Raw genomic sequence first — 14,416 nt, 5'->3', positions numbered from 1 at the left:
GTCAGCTGACCGCCGGCGGCACGCTGCTCTTCAGTACAGCAAGCCTGTGTCGCCGTTTCTAAACCCAGCGCCAGCCTCCAGTGCCGAACACCGAGCCCGAGGGATCGCTTATTCCACTCCAGTCAGGGCTCTGAGCCGGCGGGCATGTACTGTCCTCCACGGGCCAGTCGTGACAACAGTCACCGGACGCTGCTCGCTTTTTTGCTTTGTCTTGGAAAGTCCTTCCAAGCAACTGTAAAATTCAGTTGCTCTGGACAGTAATGCAGCTTAGGAGTATTTCCATTTGCTCTCATGTGCAAATGGGAGAGAAGCAACATGCGTGCTCCACAAGGGATAGGCACTCCCATCAGGCCTGTCTTCCTTCCTTGATTCCTGCAGCATCCTAACTACGCTTTCACACACAGACACACACACACACATGCACACGCACACACACACACAATCATAAGACCACTGGATTATCACATGAGCACACTGAGAGACATAAAGGGTGTCAAAAGCTGTACTGGACCCTGTCATCTCCCAGCAGGAGATTCTGAAGCGTGGATTTGGTGCTGCTAATGAGAAATCTTATCCTTCTTCCCAATTATATTAACTAGATAATTTTAATTATCATATTTTAATAGCATAGCATATCCACAAGGGCATTCAAGAACACCTAGAGCCTACAGCATTTTAAGGAAGAAGAAGTATATTATATTCATGCTTTAGGGATAACTCAAAGGGAGAAAAACGCTGTAGATGAAAAAAAAACAAAACACTAACATTCTACCATTTAACTCAAGAACCACTTTTCCGGCTGCAAGATGGATAATACCCATTTACCTCCCAATATCAAACCAACATGAAAAATTTCTCTGCAGACCATAGGATCACTCTAAAATGCAAGTTACAGTATCCAAATCTTTACACTGGGAAACCACACACAGAGCCTGGTGCTTTCCAGGAGAGGTCCGGGAGGCCATCTTCCGTAACGACCGTTCACTCGTTTATTCCTCCCTCACTCAGAACAGCCTGCGAGATGAGCCCCTCATCCCTGTGGAGCTTACACTCCACTAACTCCCACGTCTCAGGAAACAGCCCGGAGCAATGGACCTGGGCCTGGGTCCCCGAGTGCAGGCCCGCTCCTTGTCTCTGAACACCCCCATCTCAAGGTTCCCGAGAGGAAACCAAGGTGGGCGTGCCTGTCACGTCAAGCCACACAAACACTGGTGCCATCTCTAGACAGTGGATCTGACTTTCATTTCTCAGAGTCTCATTTTTGGATTCATCGCTTTTTCCAGCACCTTGGGGTTTTTGCTCTGAGTTTGAGGTTGGGCGATTAAGAAAGAGAAACACACCTGATCCAGAGAACGCAAGGTCCTATGGGTCCTGCCTGGACCGCACAGTGCGGCCCCTGCTGCCTTCACTCCCCCCAGGCTAGAGGGTGGACCCGGGGCACTTCCGGGATGACGGAGCCCCCGGCCAGACCCTCAGAGACGTACCGTCCCCCTGCTTCTGGGAAAGCTTTTCCATTGGTTTCGATCATCTCTCACCCCACAGCACGGTGCTTCTTCCTCCTCTCCTCCCATCCTTCTTAGCTAAGGATTTTAATCTTTAGCATCAAGAAACAAAGGTGGCCTTGACTTGTCCTGCCTGGTTATCCCTCCTCTCCACAAAGGTTTCTGTGGCTAAGCTAATCATCTCAAAGGCTAACCTTTTACAGAGAACCTTTTTAGACTGGACAGCCCCTAAGTGCTGGACGGACAGCCCCACACCGACCGTGTTCACTGACAGGCGTGACACGCAGGACACTCAACTGCCTGTCCCACGCAGGACCAGGGGCTGGCGGGTGGAGTCAGACAGATGCGGGTCTGAAGTTTACCCCAGGGTTAGCCACATGACTGCCCGTCAGTTATGCTCCTACTGAAGCCTTACTTTCCACATCTGGAAAGTGGTGAGAACACTGCTTCCAAATAGCTGGGATTTCGACTTCATACGTGTTAGTTGCTCAGTTGTGTCTGACTCTGCGATGGACTGTAACCCACCAGGCTCCTCTGTCAGCAGAATTTTCCAGACAAGAATGCTGGATTGGGTAGCCATTCCCTTCTCAAGGAGAACGTCCCAACCTCGGCATTGAACCTGGGTCTCCGGCACTGCAGGCGGACCCTTTCTGAGCCACCAGGGAAGCTGACTTCCTGTGCTGGCCCCCTAACTCCTCTTTTCTATTTACCGCTGTTTCATTTTTGGGTCTACGTCCTGGGAGACTTCCTCAGCTATACCTTCCCACCCTTCTTCCAGCCTTTCGTTTCCATCATCACGTTCAGGATTTTCAGGAGACCATCTTGCCAGTTGACTGTTTCTCCTCTGCAGCAACCTTCTCCTCAGTGAGGAACTCCCCAGGCTTCAGAGCTGCGGCAGCCAGGGAGAAGAGAGCCACGCGGATCCACCCGTCAGGCTCCAGGTTTCCATGTGGGATCGCATACTTTCCCGCAGAGGAGCTGGCTGCTGCACTCCTGCCTGGCTCCTACCTCTCCAGAAGTGCCGACAGGATGGGGGAAGCCGCTCGCTGTGTGCACTGGGGACTGGGTCTCGGGCACTCACCCCACGGGTCTGCGTGGACTCCTCGGCAAGACACTGGCAGGGGCGATACCTGTCCTCTGGGGGTGCTGACTCCCGGCTCCATCTGCCATCAGCAGAGCCTCAGCCTCGTGCAGAGGGGGTCTCGGCTCTGAGCCGGCCCTGCGGAGGCACCGGACAAGCCAGGAGGGCAAGCCCGGATGGTCCGGTCCCCGCTCCGTGGGCAGCCAACGGGCTGACCCCTCACACAGGGCCGGCACGGGGCCACCCAGCGGGGCCCAGCCTGGCCCACAGCACCGTTCAGGAAGAAACAGACGGGAGAGCAAGGAGAGCGCCGAGAGAGTACACCAGGGCTCACAGACTCAGGCCCTCCGGTGGCCGGGGAGTCATACAAGCACGTGGTGAGTGTCACATAGACGGTGCCACAGGAAGCAGCGGGACACGTGGTCACGACGGTGAGAACACACCCAGGGGTAAGGAACTTTAGAAGAAAACCCGAACACAAAAGGCTGCCTCTGCCTTCCCGTGAGGGCTCTGAGTCCCATCTCTGAACACAGGGGCGTCGACACACACCCGCCCACGGCCTCGTCCCTGGCTCTCACTGCTGTGTGCTCTCTAGTCCGCATTACAGAGGAGGAGACAAGAGCCTGCCACGGGCCAAGGAGGCGTGTAAGAGAAGACGATCTTTCCGGTGAGGTCCACAGCTTTCATCAGATACTCAGCCTGTGATGCCAAAATATGGTGAAAAAACAGCCGACTTGAGTTCAGCAGGCTGACGATGGCGTACATCCTTGCGGAAAAGCGCTGCCCAGGATGGGGACTCAGAACCAGTGCCTGCTGTGGTCTTTACCACGGCCAGAACTGGGAAACCCCTGACAGGGCCACGACCTGGGCAACAAACAGCTTTAAGTGTTACAGCGGACAGTGAGCAGTGAAAAGAAGTAAGGTCATACGATCAACATAGATAAAATCTTTCAAAACGTTAACTAAGAACAAATTATAAAATACAAACAGGGTGATACCGTTCATTTCAAGTTTACAAGCAGAACAGTCCCGTGTTTGGGTGCCATCTCACAGAACATTCAGTAGAAGGATACGGACGTGCACAGGAGATGAACAACAGGTTCTGAGTGGCGGTACCCACAGAGAGAGACAGAGAGGGCGTGCTCAGGGAGGGGAGGTGGGGGCTCAAGCCCTGCTCACAGCTCCGTGTTTCCCCGGCCACGTCCACAGGAGCTCAACACTGCTCCGGGCTCCACACCGTAGCCCCCCCTACGCCTCTTTTCATGCCCTCACTCTCAGATGGTTTGAGAGCGCTTAAGAGTTCAGGAATTTCCTATAAACACCCTCACCTTTTCCTAAAGAGAGAAGAAGACCCGGCATCCCCAGGACGGCACTCCCCACTGTCTCCCTCTGCCCCGGCTCAGCCCCTGGAGACATGCGAGACCACAGACTCAGTCCCCGGCCAGACCAGCATCAGGTGGGCTGTTACGTGATCTCCTGGCCCAGACCACCAGCCCCTGCACCCCAGACACGCGTACCCAACTGCGTTTTCAAGATCTCTGCCGGCTCGCTCCCAGGCACCTCACATTCAAGGCTTAATTCATACCCGTCCGCTCAGAGCTAGTGTTCCTTCCCGAACTCCCTTTCCTTGGTAAGGGAAGCGTCCACTCCTGCAGTCGCTCAGGGCTCTCTTCCTTGGTTCTGCCCTCCTTGCAGGGGTTGCACCCCCCAGGGCTGGGGCCGCACAGCAGGAGGTGGTGGCGGGGGGGGGGCGGGGGGGGCGAAGCTTCATCTGCCCTTCCCATGGCTCACAGGACGGCCTGAACCATTCCCCCTGCCCCGCATCCCATCAGGGGGAAAAACTGTCTTCCGCTAGACTGTTCCCTGGTGCCAAAAAGGCTGGGGGCCACGGCTCCACCCCAAACCCGAGCTTGTCAGCTCTGCTTCTGAATATATTTAGAATCCAACCAGGCCTTACCGTCGGGGGCCTTCTGGACGCCTATAGTAGCCTCTCGCCTGCTTTCTGGGTCCACCTCTGCCCGGCAGCCTCCCCGGCCTCACCCGGCCCCTGCACTCTTCACGTAGCAGCCAGCAGCATGCTATCAGCAGGCAGGCATTACTCCTCTGCTCCAAGCTCTCCAACATTCGAGGCTTCTCCGAGGAAAGGCCGGAGCCCTCATAAGGGCCTATAGGCTTCCTTGAAGGCCCAGCTCCATCTCTGCCCAAGGAGATAAGGCCTGGGCTTCCGTGGGTAGGGCTGGCTTTGAAACACAGAGACTGGGACTATCTCAGCTTTAAAACCCGCTGGCTTCTTGGGGGTCTGGCCTGTAGAGGGAGCATGGCGTCACCTCTCGCGGGGCACACAGAGTGCCCAGACAGGCCTTGCACATGTCGAAGGCTCGGTAAGTATCAGCTATCATTGGATGCTCGGTGATCTAGAATGAATTAGGTTCAAACGCTGGCAGGCAAAGGAACAATGTACCTGGTCAAAATTCACACTGACAGTAAACCACCATGAACAATCTTACGTGTTTTTAATACACATCTCTGTAGAGCATATAAATAATACATATGTGAAATACTGAGATGTACTGCGAACTTTTACTGGCAAAAAGAATGTCACTGGTGAACTTAGCTCATTGAGAAAACATGAGCAACTGCAATGAGACTCCACTGCACCAAAGACACGGATTCTTTACAAGGCTCTTCTCTTTAAATAACCAGATCGAGGCAGGGACCCGGGGTAAGCAGCATGCTGTTACTTTCAAAATTAAGTTAACTGAAATAACTTACAATAAGTGATCATTGCATCCGAATTTTATTTCTTCCCCAAACAGGGCCCTTGTTGAGTTTCTAATATCCTAGTTCAGTTCAGTTCAGTCGCTCAGTCATGTCCGACTCTTTGCGACCCCATGAATCGCAGCACGCCAGGCCTCCCTGTCAATCACCAGCTCCCGGAGTTCACTCAGACTCACGTCCATCGAGTCAGTGGTGCCATCCAGCCATCTCATCCTCTGTCGTCCCCTTCTCCTCCAGCCCCCAATCCCTCCCAGCATCAAAGTCTTTTCCAATAAGTCAACTCTGCACATGAGGTGGCCAAAGTACTGGAGCTTCAGCTTTAGCATCATCCCTTCCAAAGAAATCCCAGGGCTGATCTCCTTCAGAATGGACTGGTTGGATCTCCTTGCAGTCCAAGAGACTCTCAAGAGTCTTCTCCAACACCACAGTTCAAAAGCATCAATTCTACGGCACTCAACCTTCTTCACAGTCCAACTCCCACATCCATACATGACCACAGGAAAAACCATAGCCTTGACTAGACAGACCTTAGTCGGCAAAGTAATGTCTCTGCTTTTCAATATACTACCTAGGTTGGTCATAACTTTCCTTCCAAGGAGTAAGCGTCTTTTAATTTCATGGCTGCAGTCACCATCTGCAGTGCTTTTGGAGCCCAAAAAAATAAAGTCTGACACTGTTTCCACTGTTTCTCCATCTATTTCCCATGGAGTGATAAGACCAGATGCCATGATCTTCGTTTACTGAATGTTGAGCTTTAAGCCAACTTTTTCACTCTCCTCTTTCACTTTCATCAAGAGGCTTTTTAGCTCCTCTTCACTTTCTGCCATAAGGGTGGTGTCATCTGCATATCTGAGGTTATTGATATTTCTCCTGGCAATCTTGATTCCAGCTTGTGTTTCTTCCAGTCCAGCGTTTCTCATGATGTACTCTGCATAGAAGTTAAATAAGCAGGGTGACAATATACAGCCTTGACGTACTCTTTTTCCTATTTGGAACCAGTCTGTTGTTCCATGTCCAGTTCCAAGTGTTGCTTCCTGACCTGCATACAGATTTCTCAAGAGGCAGGTCAGGTGGTCTGGTATTCCCATCTCTCTCAGAATTTTCCACAGTTGATTGTGATCCACACAGTCAAAGGCTTTGGCATAGTCAATAAAGCAGAAATAGATGTTTTTCTGGAACTCTCTTGCTTTTTCCATGATCCAGCAGATGTTGGCAATTTGATCTCTGGTTCCTCTGCCTTTTCTAAAACCAGCTTGAACATCAGGAAGTTCACGGTTCACGTATTGCTGAAGCCTGGCTTGCAGAATTTTGAGCATTACTTTACTAGCATGTGAGATGAGAGCAATTGTGTGGTAGTTTGAGCATTCTTTGGCATTGCCTTTCTTAGGGACTGGAATGAAAACTGACCTTTTCCAGTCCTGTGGCCACTGCTGAGTTTTCCAAATTTGCTGGCATATTGAGTACAGCGCTTTCACAGCATCATCTTCCAGGATTTGAAATAGCTCTACTAGAATTCCATCACCTCCACTAGCTTTGTTTGTAGTGATGCTTTCTAAGGCCCACTTGACTTCCCATTCCAGGATGTCTGGCTCCAGATGAGTGATCACACCATCGTGATTATCCAGGTCGTGAAGATCCTTTTTGTACAGTTCTTCTGTGTATTCTTGCCACCTCTTCTTAATATCTTCTGCTTTTGTTAGGTCCATACCATTTCTGTCCTTTATCGAGCCCATCTTTGCATGAAATGTTCCCTTGGTATCTCCTAATGATTCACCAAATGGGAGATGAAATACTAGCTTTGATTCAGTTTTAAGTAGCTCAATAAAAATGAAACAGAAATATAATTATTAAAGACAAAACCAAACAATACGAAAAGCTCTAACTCTGCAGAGAGAAAACAAAACCAAGCAAACCTGAGGATTCAAGAAACAATCACTGGCACAGTTCAACTTTCTGTTTTATGTTCTTGAAAGGGGGAAAGGGGGTCCACGTCCACTTAACCACAGCAGGCACGTGCCCTTGTCCACAGCAGCTCAGGCTGACAACCCGTGTGAGAGATGCCCACTGGGGGACGTCCAGTGGCCATCACCGCGTCACAGCACCATTCCTCTCTACGGCCCAGGGACCAGCTGCACTCGAAGCGAATGCAAAATGTTATAGACAACAATGAGTACCCAGAATTCCATGCTCTCTGCATGTGTGAATGAAGAGCGTAGCAAAGGCAGTTTCAGGATGGACCTGACAAACAACAAGGTCCATTACAGAGCAGGGTCCCCTGGAGGAGCAAGCAACGGCTCACGCATCTTCACGGTGCGGCCAAACCGCAACCAGTGTACATAGTTCTGACATGACTGAACCTGCATACGGCTTTAGACTCTTCTCAGATGCCTACACAGCGGAGCAGGTCCAGGGGCCTGCTCTAGTGTGGGTACACCCTGATGCCAGGATTAAATGAGGACAAGCATCACATCACAGGGATGCAAAGTGCAGTCAGAGAAGGCCACCGTTCTGCGTAAACCACGATGCAGTTGAGAGTCTGAAGATGGTGCGTGCTTTTACAGGAACAGCCAGCGCTGCAGCTGCAGTGGTCACATTTGCACACAGGCAAGAAACAAGAACTCATCTCACATGTAACACGTGACGTCACCGCTACCTATCTACCTACCTAACAGAGCGAGAGCATCACCTATGTCCCTGTCTCACGATTACGTCACTAACACTGCAATCGATCAGACAGTAAACTTTTCAGTGGCTCTGGCTCTCATCAGCTTGCAGTGACCACACAGAGTTGCACGGAGAAGGGCGTGAAGCTGGTATTAGACCCGCGTGGGAGCGAGCAAAGCGCAGAACCGCAAGTATCACCGTCCTCGGTACTTGGGGAAGGAACAACACACCCGCTACAACAGACACTGTGGCCGAAATAGGAGACGTCTGTGCGGAAACTCCCCACACAGGGCCTTCTCTGCTCTCTTCTTTCCAATGAGGCAGATTCTAGAAAGAAAAACCAGGGGACTTGCAAACGGCCTACACCAAGCTCCTGGTGAATGCCTGGCATGTCCACTTCCTCAGCCAACTTTCATTTGAAAAAAAAAAAAAAAAAACACCTTGTTAGGAAAAAGCAATGCAACAGTTTTTAATACAAGGAGAAGGAAAGAAGACATATATGCTTCATTGATTTTGAAAACAAAAACCCCACCTTCGACAGCCAGGCTAAAGCAACAGTGCTAAAGCACTGTTTTCTCTGCCTGACCTCGAGCTCCCGTGGGCACCCCCAACCCCCCACCGGCTCCTCGCTGCAGGAGGACAGGGTTCTGTCCTGCACATCAGCTGTGTCTACTCCCCCTTCTCCCACTGACCTCAGCTCCTATCTTTTGCTCCACTTCGCCATGAGTTAAAGGCTAGAGTCATTTCTCAGCAACTTTGGTCCAAAGCAGAAATAAGATCCTTTCCCAGATTGAAACTCCCTACTCAGATTTTCCTCCCAGCCATGACTCAGCAGTAGCATCTTTGGATTTTGCCCAGAGAACTTACCTGAACTAACCTCTCACTTTTAAAAGCCATCTGCATTTTGAATTCCTTTTAAAACTCTGAATTCCTTTCCCAATCTACTACCCCCTTCAGGGTCACACAGGAAACACTTTTTGGTTAACTGTCCAACCACCGCTTTTCTCTGAGGGCTTACTATCACTCAGCCCCTGCTCCAGGCGGCTCTGTCCCCCTGAGGCAGATTTTCAAACCAAAGGTGGACAACTGGCCCGAGTCCAGCCAGTCGGATTCTCCCTCTAACTGAACGGGCTTGGGTACCAGACTTCAGGTAGAGGAGGAATGACCCCGAAACAGGGAGCGGAGCAGATGAGATTCTGTAGGCCATTAGACACAGTAACTCTGCCTGTCAGTCACTGGGCTCCCAGCTCAGGCGGCGGCATTTTCAGTGAGAGACCCTCGTCTCCTTCACGAGGATGTCCACTTTGTCTTAAACGAGGTTCATTACGTTTTTTCGCTCTGTAACAAAAAGGTTCCTAAGACAGCCACCTGAGCGGCAATTTCCTACCTCCTAGGCCACAGTCTATGAGGCCACAGCTTCAAGAAACCTGAAGTTAACCAAGTCGAAGCGGGGAGGGAGAGGAAAGAGGAGGACAGGGTGAACGCAGAACTCTTCCTTCAGAGATTGGGGTTCACTCAGCTCGAGAGACAGTCAGTACCTTCCCGTCTACTGGCGCCAGAAGATGCAAAGCAGGGGAATGCAAGAGTCCCAACCCAGCTGAGAAGGGAAGACGGGAACGCACAGACAAGGCTCCCACAGACCGCTCCGAGTGGCACGAGAACACACAGCTGGGGAGTGCTGAACAAGCTTGGAAAGACACGTATGGTAGGCGGCAGTCAGACAGAATATGCGGATTATCAAGTGCAGCGAAGCTGGCTACCCCAACATCAGACCACGAGATAATTTAGGGAGGAAGTTTCTGAAGCCCAGAAGCCTCTCTATAATAGACACGCTGTAGGAATCTTCTGACTTTAACTCTGTATTATAAAGGCACCTAGAGCGCCTAGGTCAAATAGCGTGGTAAAAGCAGAACAATTTTCTAAGTAGTTATGATCTTAGAGATTACATCTTATAATGAGCAATAAAGTAAGAATTCGTAGCACGAATTCAAATAGGCGATTATACTCTAAAATCATTCTATTTCAGGTTGCTGAAGGACAGGAGAAATATTTCACATGAAATGTTAAAAGAGCAATAACACCATCCTACAGTAAAACAACCAAAAAGGTATGAATCAAGCAAATATAGTGATCTTAAATGTTAGAGTCGTTATCACACTTTTAGCAACGTATCCAAAGGAAATAATAGAGACATGGAAACAGCACACATGAAAATATTCTAGACAGTGTAACAAAACATTAAGAGCAAGCTAACCATCCAGTAACAAAGAGCATACCAGATGGCTACTGGAATATTACTGGATAATGTAACTTAGCCGCTAAAAGGTAATGCAATAACAAAGTGAAATATATGTTGAGTGGGGAAAAGATATAAAATGAGGTATTCCCTAATCACAATAGTACTTAAAAAAAAAAACACATCATAGAAAACTCAATACATACAGAAAGATGCTACAAAGGAAAACATGATAATATTTACGTAACAGTGGTAAGATAATGAGTACTTTATTTTTCTAAGTTTTTTTTTTTTTTTTGGTCAAGATGTATTATTTATAAACTTTTAAGAAACACCTCCCCCCTTTTTCTCCCGAGTATTAGAAACCAAACGTAAACTCACTTCATCAGAAGCAGATCGAAGACACTGGACAGCAGCCTGTTTTTTCATTTCTTCGAGAGTTAGATCTGAGCACTTTTTCTTACTCTTTCCCCATTTCTTATAAGCTCCTTTTTCCCAGCCCAGGAAGATGTCATTCTCCTGAAATAAAATTAAGACCAGTTTCAGGGATCAACATAAAGTTTCAAACACTTCTTATTTCCCACATACTTACACACACATTTCCTCTACAAATATCTTCATTCACAAGTTGGTACACATTAATAAATTATAATAATATTATTTTATGATTATATTATATTAATAAATTATATTATCCAGCCATAGAACGCTGTCAATCAGAACAGTAATCAACCAGACTACTCAGGATAATCCATCATTTTAATACCTATTACTGAGATTACTCAGAGAATGCAATGGCACCCCACTCCAGTACTCTTGCCTGGAAAATCCCATGGATGGAGGAGCCTGGTAGGCTGCAGTCCATGGGGTCGCTAAGAGTTGGACACGACTGATCGACTTCCCTTTCACTTTCATGCATTGGAGAAGGAAATGGCAACCCACTCCAGTATTCTTGCCTGGAGAATCCCAGGGACGGGGGAGCCTGGTGGGCTTCCGTCTATGGGGTCGCATAGAGTCAGACACGACTGAAGCGACTTAGCAGCAGCACTGAGATTACTATTAGATTATTATTTAGGATTTATGATCTCAATAAATCTCACCCATTTATGTTTGTAGGAAATGCTAATAACTCAGCCATTCATATAAAAAATCATACACACAAATGTCCTCTTTTCCGTACTTCCCACCTGTCAATAGCAAGTGTTCATATTACTAGCTTGTTTTTTTTGGCCATGCCAGGTGACATGCGGGATCTCCAAACCCATGGCCCCCTGCAGTGGAAGGGCAAAGTCCTAACCCCTGGACAGCCAGGGAAGTCCCTTACTAATAGATTTTAACATTTAACAGTTGGATGGTTCATTCCTATTTCTATATCTTGCAGTCCAGAAAGCAACAGATATACAATATTCTATGTTAGTATTCTTAGCTTATTTTCCCCTTGATTATATATGCCTGTTATAAAAACTAAGGAAAATTTGAAAAATAGGAAGAAAGCAAATCTTCCATGATTCTACCACCAGCGAAAATTAGAACAATTTTCACACACTTAAAAAAAAGAAAAAAACATGAGTGAATTCACACTATCTGTATAATTTTGCACTTAACTTATATTGTAAACATTACCTGCATGTTACTACAAATTCTTTGGCTACATAATATTTCAATAGGTTTACTTCACTTCTCTAAACTGGGACTTGAATATTTTTAATTGCTCGGCTACTTCACTCTGCCTTTCATTTGGTAAGTTACTATTAAAACCAATGGACATACAACAAGAGTTAGGGGAAAAAAAAAAAAAGATTAGAAAGAAAGCCTAAGGCAAATTAAGAAAACTACTCCAAAGAATATCTGGCCTAGAGTAAGCCCTCAGGAAATGGATATGAATTAATGAATGAGCTGGAATAAGGAAAGAAAAGCCCAATAATAATTAATTCACAAGATCTTTAAGGATCAAATTCATATACCATCAACTGTCTATCTAGTCTTTACTTTGATCAAATATATAAAAATTACTTTTCTAACACCAGGTAAAGAGTGGGAGGACCCTCCTCTCCATACTCATCGTAATTAACATACTTTTAACGTAATTTCTTGGGCACGACTGATGATCTCATGAACCCAAAAACCATTTTCTGCCTGAGAGGTGTTGATTCCATTTGCCAAGGGAAAATGTGCCTGATGGCCAAGTGAGAGCTCTCAGTCTGTTCCCGCTTATCTAACGTTTGGCTACATGACAGCTGAAGCCTGACACTGACATTTCTTATCAGTGATATCTTCTGGAGATAGAGCTTGTTCTTTTACAGGATGGGAATGGACCCATGACCAAGTAGAGCCAAAGCTTCTGAAGGCGGAGGGCCGTCGTAAACTGGCTCTGCTGCTCACGGTGTATAAAACAAAGGCAGAAAAGGTCTGTGTAATTACTCAGAACAGGGCTCCTTTCTGTTTCAGTTGCTGAGACTGGCTTTCCCGTTACCGAGCATTATGAACACGTTTCTCTACTGAAGCCATATTTAAGCTCAGCAGGATTAATAACACATTTAAAGGTCCAAATAAAAGTATTCATAGACAGGCAGAGGAACTTTCAAAATTCACAAGGACACACAGTCCTCCTGGAGGGCAGTTTGACAATACACATCCAATATCTTAAACACATATATGTACTTCTGATCAGTAACTCTACTTCTGGAAATTTAGCCTAAAAAAAAAAAAATCACCAAAATGTGCACAGATCTTGCTATAGTGATGTTCATCATATAGTTCTCAACAGCAAACATGGACAAACAAGTTAAATGTCAAGAGAGGAGGACTTCGTGAAAAAGTTATAACTGACCAGGCGGTAAGACACAGCCGTTAAGGAGATTATGAGCACACCTACTGACATGAGAAGCTATTCCCAACGTACAGAAGAGAAGTAGTTCATACAACAGTAGGATTTCATTTCTGGTTCAAGGACACACACACACCTGTTAATGTGCATTCAAATGTCTGAAAGAAATGTACAGAGAGACCACCAAGGAGCCTGACTCTTGGTGAGCAGGAAGAGGAGTCCACAATTTCTCTTGTAATTAGGGCAGACTCCCTGAACAGTCAAAAGTTGTTGTTGTTGTTGTTTTAATGGAAAATTTGTAAGTCAAGACTAGAGAAATGAAAAGAGTTCCTATACCTTCACCTAGAACAAGTGTCTGGTACTTGCTTTGTCTGTCACATACCACAGACAATTTACTTTTAAAATATACAATTTTAAATATACAATTCAGGGGGTTTTGGTATAATTCACAGGGTAAGGTGAAATCATCATTATTTTAACACATTTTCCATCACCCCAATTGGAAGCCCTGCGCCCCCCAGCAGTCACGTCCCATTTCCTTTCTCCCCCAGCTCACTGGTAACTACTATCCTGCTGTCTCTATGGCTTTTCCTGTGCTGGGTACTTCGTATAAATGAAATTACACAATCGACTTCTTTTCCCGCCTGCTTTCTCTTGCTCAGTGTAATACTTGGAAGGCTCATGCATGTTGTGGCGTATTACCAGTCCTTCATCGTCTTTTATGACTCATGTTTCAGTGCATGGATGTACCATATTTCGTTTACCCATTCATCCACTGAGGGACATTGAATTCTTCTCGCCTTTTGGCTACTGTGAATAATATAGCTATGAACACTCAAATGCAAGTTTTCCTATGGACATGTATTTCCAGTCTTGCTGGGGATATACCTAGGAGTGGAACTGCTGGGTCACACGGTTAACTCTAGGGTTCAACCTTCTGAAGAGACACCAGGCTTGTCCATTCACTTTCTTGATGATGTCCTTTTACGTATGAAAGCTTTTCACTGTGATCAAGGCAATTTACTGATGTCCTCTTTGGCTGTTTGTGCTTTGGTACCTTCTCTAGAGAATCATTGCCTAACCCAAGTCATGAAGATTTATGTCTTCTCCGAAGTTTTACAGTTTCACTTCTTACGTTTAAGCCTGTACCCCATTTTGAGTTAGTATTTATATGTGGTATGAGACCGGAGTCCAACTTCATTCTTTACACATGGTGGCCCTGTTGTCCCAGCACCTTTTACTGAAGGCATTTCTTTCCCCACTGAAGGCTCTAGTTGGAAATTACAAAGGTTTATTTTTGAACTCTCAGTTCCGTTATGTACAGCCAG

The 14,416-nt window shown here is 47.1% G+C and overlaps 1 protein-coding gene across 1 annotated transcript in view; it reads right to left on the bottom strand.

The window, feature by feature from the left end:
* The window catches only part of KIAA0232 (KIAA0232 ortholog), a 50,119-nt gene that overhangs the window by 23,976 nt on the left and 11,727 nt on the right, over positions 1–14,416 (bottom strand). The window contains exon 2 of the mRNA XM_068975081.1: positions 10,643–10,780. Within this exon, the coding sequence (XP_068831182.1) occupies positions 10,643–10,780 (138 nt within the window). The remainder of the gene's footprint in view (positions 1–10,642; positions 10,781–14,416) is intronic.

This window comes from Capricornis sumatraensis, chromosome 7 (assembly GCF_032405125.1).
Source record: "Capricornis sumatraensis isolate serow.1 chromosome 7, serow.2, whole genome shotgun sequence".
NCBI lineage: Eukaryota > Metazoa > Chordata > Mammalia > Artiodactyla > Bovidae > Capricornis > Capricornis sumatraensis.
Note: the sequence above shows the minus strand (reverse complement) of the source record. Positions and strands in the feature narration are given on the sequence as shown.